General features: G+C 41.5%; 1 gene segment (V, D, J or C); it reads right to left on the bottom strand.

Annotated features, from left to right (window-relative positions):
* Positions 1-5,371: 5,371 nt before the first annotated feature.
* On the bottom strand, positions 5,372-5,872 carry LOC129076576 (Ig heavy chain V region MC101-like). The segment is given in 2 exon segments: positions 5,372-5,706; positions 5,792-5,872. Coding segments are annotated over 2 exon segments (381 nt in total).
* Between the last annotated feature and the right edge of the window lie 3,532 nt (positions 5,873-9,404).

Raw genomic sequence — 9,404 nt, forward strand, 5'->3', positions numbered from 1 at the left:
GTATATCAGCCTTCACACCTTTATCTTCTCATGTGCATACAACACATGTTTCACCAGTTCATTTAAATTCACATCCAACCAGAATACAGAGATGACATGGAACACAGTAAGTCCATCTGGTGTGGTGCCATTGTGCTCACTGTTAGATGTTATGGAAAAGAAAAAAAAATTGTCTCTTGACATGAGAAAATGTAAGTCAATCATCCATGGTGCCATGTCTATGCCAAAATATTTTCACAACTCTTGACCTGTGACACTGTCATATAGTCTATGAAGCAAAGAAGGGAGAAAGTGCCTATTACCATCAGGACCCATTCACAGCTTTCTGTGGCCATGGCCTTCAGAGGATGCAACCTGACTCATCCATGGTGAGCCATGTAGGTACTTCCACAAGGACATCAGCCTGTGACCAAATGTAATCTCTGTGGCTAGCAGACATCACATTTTTGCTGGCACTTGGCTCCTCTGTGGGTACAAGAGGAATACATGGAACTTGAATCAATCACTGCTTTGCATAAGTTCCCCATAATCTTTTCACCTGAGAGTCCCAGGTGACCACTTTTACAGGGACCCAGTAAGTCCCCTTGCTGCTTCCTGTATTGTGGGATGTTCTTCCAATGATATATGGCAGATCTTACTCAAAGATCCCCTGATATGACTAACGATTTCTGCAGGCTTGGGCTTCATATGGTAATTTCTATAGTCACTAGGATTCCACTACCATTCTGCTAACCTATAGCCTGGGCACTGGGCAGCACCCAAGTGTCCCTCATACTTGGACACCAGGTCTGTTCATGCAGATCAGAGAAAATAACATGTACTTCATTCAACTGAGCTGATTCACTATTATTTTTTTTTTAAACTAGTATTTTCCATCACAACAGTATGGTGGCCTTCCCCACAACAGCTTGTTCATCCATCTAAAAATGGCACCTGTAACTTAAGTAACATGCCAGTGATTATTTGGGAGCTGTTCAAGAACCAGTAGCCATGTGACAACAGGAACTGACAGAGCCCCATGTTCTCCAGGGTCAGCCATGGAGGACAAGTGGCTCCCTGATGAAAGTCAAGAGGAGCAGCCCCTTGCATTCATCAGGTGGCACCACCAAGTGTAAATTACTCCCATTTTAATACACAGCCATTCTGGAAACAGCTATCCCCAGGATGGCTGTCCTTAGGGACATACTTGTTTTTCTGTCCCAGGACATTATAGATATTTTAGGTTCCAATTTACTTTATGTTCTTCAGTCATAGGGGACTTTCTGTGATAAATAGTCAGCATATAATTGTCTCTGCAGGGCATTGCTGCATCACAACATTGGGAAATCTGTTCTAAAAACCCATCACTTTCCATGGGTGGACTCATGGGCCATCTTCACACAGTCCAGTTTGCACGAGTGCAAGTCATGGATACATCCTCAGTCATGCCTAAGTATGAATATTACTGGCCAAACACACTAATCAGGTGTCACAGGTGAGAACTCAGACATCACTGGTCATTACTCAGGCTCCCTTTCAAAGGTGATATTCTTGAGGATTGGTCATGGAGCAGCTGTAGTGTTCCGCATATGGAATCCGTGTCCTCCAAATTCAGCTGCCTGGCATATACTGAGTCCTTGTTTAGTTCTAGGGACAGAGAAGAGCACTTGTTTTGACTTTTTAAGAATTTGTTTGGGGAATTTCACAGGTGGCTCCTTCCTAAGAGAATACTAATAAAGCCCCAATTTCCACAGGACCATGGATCTGGGCTGGATGTATCGAGAATGTGTTAGCTATCTTTGTTTCCATGTAATTTAAGTCATTGCATATTTATCCTCTATGTTTATCCTATCATTATTATATATCATCACACTTGGGACCTGTGTTAAGCAAACATTCTTCTAAGAAATCTTCACAGTACTCTCAGGAATCAAATGTGTCCATATCATTTCACTGACTTCCCATCATTGTGTCTTGCACAGTAGTACATGGCTGTGTCTTCAGCTCTCAGGTTGCTCATTTTCAAGTGCAGCATGTCTTTGGCTTTGTCTCTGGAGATGGTGAATCAGCCTTTCACAGAGTCTGCATAGTTATTCTGATTTCTGCCATATCATAGATGTGTCACCCACTCCAGACCCTTCTCTGGAGTGTGGTGGACCCATTTATTTCATAGCTACTGAAGGTGCATCCAGAGGCCATGTAGGGAAGTCTTAGAGATCCACCAGGTTGCATCAAGCCTCACCCAGACTCCACCAGCTGTACATAATTCTGGATACGTGCAAGCTCAAAGATGTCAGGTCAGGAACCTGAGACTCATTCACTGTTCCTCTCAGATATATCCACTCTCATACCCAGTGTCTCTCTTTCTAGATACATTGCTTCTGAAAATAGCAACAAGGAAAAGTGAACTGAGTCCAAACTCCATGGTAAGTGGTCTCTGTTCTGCCCTACAAGGGATTGGGAACACCTGGGCATTCCTGGGCAGGCTCCTGTCTCAGAGCTTCAAGGTTGGAGTTGGGCTGCTTTTCATGAGTAAAGGGGTTGTGTTTGCAAGTCCTTCTACTATAGAGAGTTCTGGAGTTGGACAGCTATGTGAAGGGCATGGCCCCAGCGTGTGACTTGTGCAAAGGTGTATATTTATTAACAGTCCCCAGTCTTGGACAGTTTGGCTTAGTTGGTTGGAGCATCATCCTGTAACCCAAAGTTGTGGGTTTGATCCCAAGTCTGGGCACATATGATTCATTTGATTCCTTGTCCAGGTATGTATGGAAAGCAATCTCTCTCTCTCTCTCTCTCTCTCTCTCTCTCTCTCTCTCTCTCTCTCTCTCCTTTATCCCTTTCCTTCTCTCTAAAATCAATGAAGATAGTCCTCTTGTGAATAGAAAAATAATAATATGAAAAATAAAATAATTACTTCTTATATTTGATCCTGTGTGCCTCCTCCCACTGAGTCAACAGCTCCAGGAGACAGGTACATGACCTAGGAGAGTAAATTGTGACAAATGGAGAGGAATTTAAAATGAGATGATGACTTTGAAAGTCACTAGTAATAAACAGAACAATGAGTCAACTTTCACTACCAGAACAAGAATTAAAATTGTAGAAGGTTCACAATGAGGAGATGCAAATTTCCATCTAACACTTATTTCCAATATGATACAATCAGAATATGAACTGAAAACTTAAAACAGAGAATGACCCTAGAGCATGTGGACCTTGTATTGGAGGAGGGGGAGTGTGTGGATCATTGGAATACAGAAGTGTGAACTCCACAGAGAAACAGACAGTGCTCCCGGTAATGTTCCTATAGTGGAGTTTGGTGCTGAATGTACAGCAGTCTCAATGCCTCATTTTGTTTTTATTGTCTATACAGTGTGGTAAAACCAGGTTCAAATATTGGTGACACAGAAAAAACACAGTCATGACTAGATCTGCTTAGGTGAAGAAGTAGGTGGTGATTGAGGAGTATTTGAAATTATAGAAACTTCATTATGGGAAACCTTGATACCAATCAATAATATAAAAATAACAGAACATACATAAAGTCATAATTCATATGAAGAGCATCAGTTTTCTGCATGTATTTATTCCAAGTAAATAAAACTTTTAAATAGCCTCTCTATCCTGGAATTGGTGCTTTTAACTTTCTGTAAAACTGGTCAGCTGTGGCAGTTCTGTCTTATTTTCATCACCAGCATGTGTGATTTTGTGTACAGGTGATATTGTTCTAATCAGGAATGCAGGAGGCAGGTTTGTCCATGATTCACCAGAAGTAAACTTCAGATGTTTTGTCTCCTACTACTTTCATCTATTTTCATGCCTGCACATGACACTGGGGAATATGTTCACCTTATCCACGGTAGTTGTGTGTCACATGGGCATGAAGTCACATGCAGTGTGGTTCAGTGTGCAGAACTGGGAAGAGATCCTCTCAGGTACATGGATGGCAAGACTAAGCAAGCCTGGAGCCAAAGGACACTTTTGAGATTCTTATTCTTTATGTTGTGATCTTCCTCTTTGTGCAGGAAGTTCAGTTGTCTTATGCCCATTTCCTCAGAATGTGTCTCACATAGTTATCTAGTCATTAATATAAAAATATATGATTTGAAAAGTAACCCATAATTTTTATTCTGCCATTAAAATGAAATCCTTAGCCATAAAAATGAAATCCAACACTTGGACATGTATGGACCTACAGAGTATTATGCTGAGTAAAATAAGTCAGATAGAGTAACACAAACACCATGAGATCTCACTTATATGTGAAATCTAATGAACAGAATTGAACAAACAAAAAAGGCAGAGTAAAAACAGATGCATAGGCTCAGAAAACCAGCCAATGGTTTCAGGTGGGAGAGGCATTGGGATACTTGGTGAAAAAGGAAAAGAGATAAGCATGTACAAATTGGCAGTTACAGGTTAAACACAGGGATGTAAATTACATCACAGATAATAAAGTCAATACTATTGTAATAATATTGTGTGGTGCCAGGTGGGAATTGGAAATACTGGACTATCACATCACAAACTGTGTCAGCGTCTGACCACTCTGCTGTAGCCTAGAAGCTCCTATAATATAATATAGAACATCAACTGGAATGAAGAATTAAAAAAAAGAGAGAGAGAGAATTAACCCAAATTCCAGAATACAACACGCAAGAGACATGGCTGACTTCCAGGACCATGCCCACCCATTCATCTTTATTTTAAAAATCCAGAATACCATATAGGTTTATTGCATACTCTTATGGAGAACCACATACTAGTATTATTTGCTGCTGGTTAATACTTCAGTAACAAAGTGCGGTCTGCTAACCAGAACTCACTATAATAATCTGACTTGCTGAAGAGCTTTTCCTGTCCCTTCCAGAAATTTGAATTCTGTAAGTGATTAATGCTACATGTACCCTTAACGAATGTATTTGTCATCAGCATGACATCCACATGAAACTGTTGTTGGTTTCTCTGCCCTTTGCGATGTCACCTACACTTGGCGTTGTGAGCATGATATCAAGTCAATGATTGTCACTACCGGGAGTCTTTTTTGCTCCGGTGTTGGGTTCATATGCCTCCCAAGCCCATGTCCAGCATGCACAAAGTCCTGTTGCTGGCTAGCTTGGACACTGAGCTGTGTGAGGCTGGGCTGTAGTGCTGGGTCCTGCAGAGGCTTTTGTCCATTGGAATACATTTTCTTCCTTTACAACAGACTTGTCTATCTCCAGGACTTCAGAGGTGAGCACAGAATTAGGAACCCCGAGAAGTTCTCTGAGGGAAACTGTTACATGGAGAGGAAATCAGTCCAAACCTCCAGCTGCACCTGCTCCTGGGAGTTCTGTTCCGGGACCCTGAGTGCCCCCTGGTGGTCACAGCCTCTCCTACAGGGAAGTTTGTGTCAAGGCTCACACTGACTTCCCCTCGCTGTGCTTGTTGCACAGTAATAAATGGCTATGTCATCAGTTCTCAGGCGGTTCAGTGTTAAATACACTTGGCTCTTGGAGGTGTCCCTGGTGATGCTGAGCCGAGATTTCAGCGCTGGGTGGTACTCTGTACTTCCAGCACTCCATATGACACCGACCCATTTCAGCCCCTTCTCTGGAGCCTGGCGGGCCCAGTGCACATGAGAGCTTGTTAATGAGAACCCAGAGACAGTGCAGGTAAGGGAGAGGGTCTGTGAGGGTTTCACCAGTCCTGGGCCCGACTCCTGCAGCTGCACTTGGGACAGTACACCTGGGGACAAGGAGCATCACTCTCTGTTAGTCACGTACAATCACCACCATCCCATAGACCTTTGCCTGACATCTGAGACACTTACCCTGGAGACCTGTCACCAGGCACAGGAGAAAACCTAACAATATCATCTTGTAGAGCACAGCCCTGCCTTCCTCAGAGACCTCAGCCCCTTGTGAGGAGGAGCTGTGAGTCCCTACTGCCCAGGAGAAGATTTAATCTGGAGAGAGAAGAGGAATTTGCATGTACGTAACATTTCCCCTATAAGTATGGAGGAACTGAGGTCTGACACCCTGGTCATTCTGGAACCTCTGTGGGGATGCCTCTTCTCTTGAACTTACTCACCATGTGTGTCAGAGACAGGAGGTTTATGAGAGATGTTGAAATTAGATCAAAGGATGGCCTTATATTTCTGAGCATTAGAAAAAAAATTCTGGACTAGATGAGTAGGTGAAACTTTTGAATTCTCATGCATCTTTCAAAGAGATTCATAGGGATTACTATTTGTTCAGATAGGTTCTGAAAACCTACAATTACCAAATATATATCAGTGTAATTTTATATGAAGATAATGTCTATCTTGGTATAAGAACTTAAAAAAATAGAGAAACCCAGTTTCAATATAATATTTTATTTATTTATGACATTATTTTTATCTGAGTATCTTCATCCCAAGCACAGGTGAGAGACACTCATACTTTTGTTATTTTTGGAAGATTTTGATTGTGCCTAGAATATCCTGTTCAAACTCTATTTTATGCATGCCCTTGGCATATTGCAGTGACCCTAACTAATTGATAAATAATTATGTGATCACATGGAGAAAAAATAGAAATGCCATTAATAAGTGTGCATGCATACCATGCAAATTTTTCATATATTGAAATGATTATGAAAACAATTTAACTGACCTGTTTTCTCAGTCTAAATTTGTCAGTGATGATGGAGTTCATAGGTAGGGAAATGAGGAGAATTCCTAGCATAATTTTACTCACAGAAATGGGAGCTTGTGCCTTGAGAGGAAACCCTCACTCCTAACCTCCCTTGGCTCTGCTTTTGGAGATGGCCACCATACTCTAAGCATGCTGAACTTTTCCACACAATGCATGCCATTTTTTAGTGTGTAATAGCCACTGTCTTCCATCAGGTATGTGCTTTACAAATATAGTCTTCCTTGTAACCTTGTATTTTAATTTTATAGAGTCTTTAATGTGAAAAATGTTTTTCCTGTTAATAAATTTCTTTTAATGTACTTTTAAAAATATTTACTTTTATGATGTTTTATTTAAAATATTTATAGAATTCAGTCCCCATGCATTGTCCATGGAATAAAAACTCCTGCTGTGGATAGAATGGTCACTAACACTGATAAAGCAATGGTGGCTGGAATTCTTAATATGATTGAAAATTGGATTTCTGTGTCAGTGTGACCAGGAGAACAATGTTTCCCATCTTGAAGTCCTGATTTGTGTCAAGGATGAATTCACTTGATTGGACTTTACATTGTGAATCTCCTTACTATGTGCTTCATGGAAAACTGGACTATCCCCTGAGAAAAATATGTCACATAAATGCCAGGCAGAAGCATGGGGAACACCTCAGGATGGGATGGAGATGCTAAGCTGAGATGACAGGGACATGATCTGAGAGCTTCCTTCATGAGGATGGATGTGGCCAGGCAGAGCCCAGGCTGCAGAGAGACTGAGAGAGACACAAAGAGATGGACCAGAACTGACATCTGGGAGTGTTAACAGCCCAGTGAGAGCCCTTCATAGAGCTATGTGTGCAGGGCTAATATCGGAATATGGGACAAAGCATGGACCTGGTGTGTGTGAAGACCTGGAAGGGACAGCATTCTCAGTGTGTCTGGGAGGAGGAATGGAGCAGCACCCCTGGCTGGGCAGTGGGGTTTCCAAACTTGCTCTCTGGTGCAGTGGCTCTTATGTCCAACTGCACAGGGGATATCAGTGAACAGGCTTGCAGAGGCGATGCTGTCCCGTAGTGGTCACTCTGAACCATGCAGGATGCAAGAGTGTTTCCTGTCCCTCCATCTAAGACTTGGGGCAGAAAGAGTTCAATTTAAAGTCAAGATTTTACTCTCTGAAGAGGAAAGAAACAGAAGGACATGGGCTCTGAGGCCATTTTGCATCATTTTCAACGTCTTTATTAGTGACCCACCAGGGATAATCTCTGGTTGATTTGGTATTTGCAGATTTTGTGGTTCAACTTTATAGGGAGGCACAAGTCAAAAGATAGTTTTAGAGATTTTGGATGAGTAGAAATAATATGAATTTCAAATGTGTTGACTTTGAATCTGTAATTTGAAGATGAATTGGTATCTGTGGGGCTTTTCTTACTGTTAAATGGAAGTGAGTTCAGGGTCCCTGATCCTTCCTGTTTTTGTTGTTGTTTGTTTGTTTGTTTGTTTGTTTTTGGTTTGTTGTTTTTGTTATTTTCCCTACCATCACTCCTGTGATGTGATTTTCATTACCCTATGTGCTTCTTACACTGTTACATTGTATCATGATTTGAGTTTCAGGCAGCCCTGGGCACCATCCATTCTGTGTGTTTGTGATTGGAGAGGACGTAATACAGTGACAACTTCAGGTAGGATTACAAAATGTTCCATTCTGTCACAAACCTTGAAAAACATGATTTTTTCTGTATACCTGTCCTTTATTGGGGCATCAGTCCTCTGATATTTATGGCCCAATAACAGGCATGGGGCAAACAGAATTTCCCACTTCAATAATTTCAGACCAGACATCAGGGTTTTGTTAGTTCACTCCTCATTTAATTCACATCACTAGGACAGCTGTATGGAAAGGAATACATAATGTGGAGAGGTGGGCACAGGAATGGGAAGTGATGATTGAATGACATGACATTTTATTTGAGGGTAAGGGAACATTTTGCAGCTAGATTGTGGTGATAGTAACAGAGCTGTGTGACTATATTAAGGGATATTGAATTACATAGTTTAAAATGCTTAAAATGGTGAATTTCATGAGGTGTGTGTGTGTGTGTGTGTGTGTGTGTGTGTGTGTGTGTGTGTGTGTATTAACCTATGAAGTAAAAGAAGCCAGGGAGTTGGAAATAAAGAAGATAAAAATGTCAAGATAAGACTTGCTGAGCAGAGAGAAAACACAAAAAATTAAAAAAAGTAATTTCTATATCTCTATATCTATAAATATATATCTGTATACCTCTATCTATCTATCAATCTATTATCAATCTATCTATCTATCTATCATCTATCTATCATCTATCTATTGAGAGAGAAAGAAAGTGTGCCTGGACCTGTTCCTGGAATGATCCTCTGTTGGGTGGGCCCTGAATGACCCTTGGTGTCTGGGGTGCCCTCTGCAGACCAGCTTTTTGTCTCTCTCAGTTGGATTTGTGTCTGGGCTCACTCTGAATTACCCTTCCTGTGTCTCTCATGCAGTAATATGCAGCCATGCCTTCAATTTTGAGGTTGGACATTTTAAGGGAAAATGTGTTGGTAGGTTTGTTTCTGGGGATTGTGAATCTTCCTTGAACTGATGAAGTAGAAATATTATTTTTCCAGTTCGTTAACTCAGATTTGCCACTCACTACAGCCCCTTCCCTGGAGCCTGGTGGACACAGTCCAAGCTGTAGTCAACTAAGGTGAATCCAGAGGCTTTGCAGGAGAGGCTTCAGGCTATACCAGGTCTCCC

Source organism: Pteronotus mesoamericanus, unplaced genomic scaffold, assembly GCF_021234165.1.
Source record: "Pteronotus mesoamericanus isolate MK-2021 breed Mesoamerican mustached bat unplaced genomic scaffold, CSHL_Meso_final contig_61, whole genome shotgun sequence".
Lineage (NCBI taxonomy): Eukaryota > Metazoa > Chordata > Mammalia > Chiroptera > Mormoopidae > Pteronotus > Pteronotus mesoamericanus.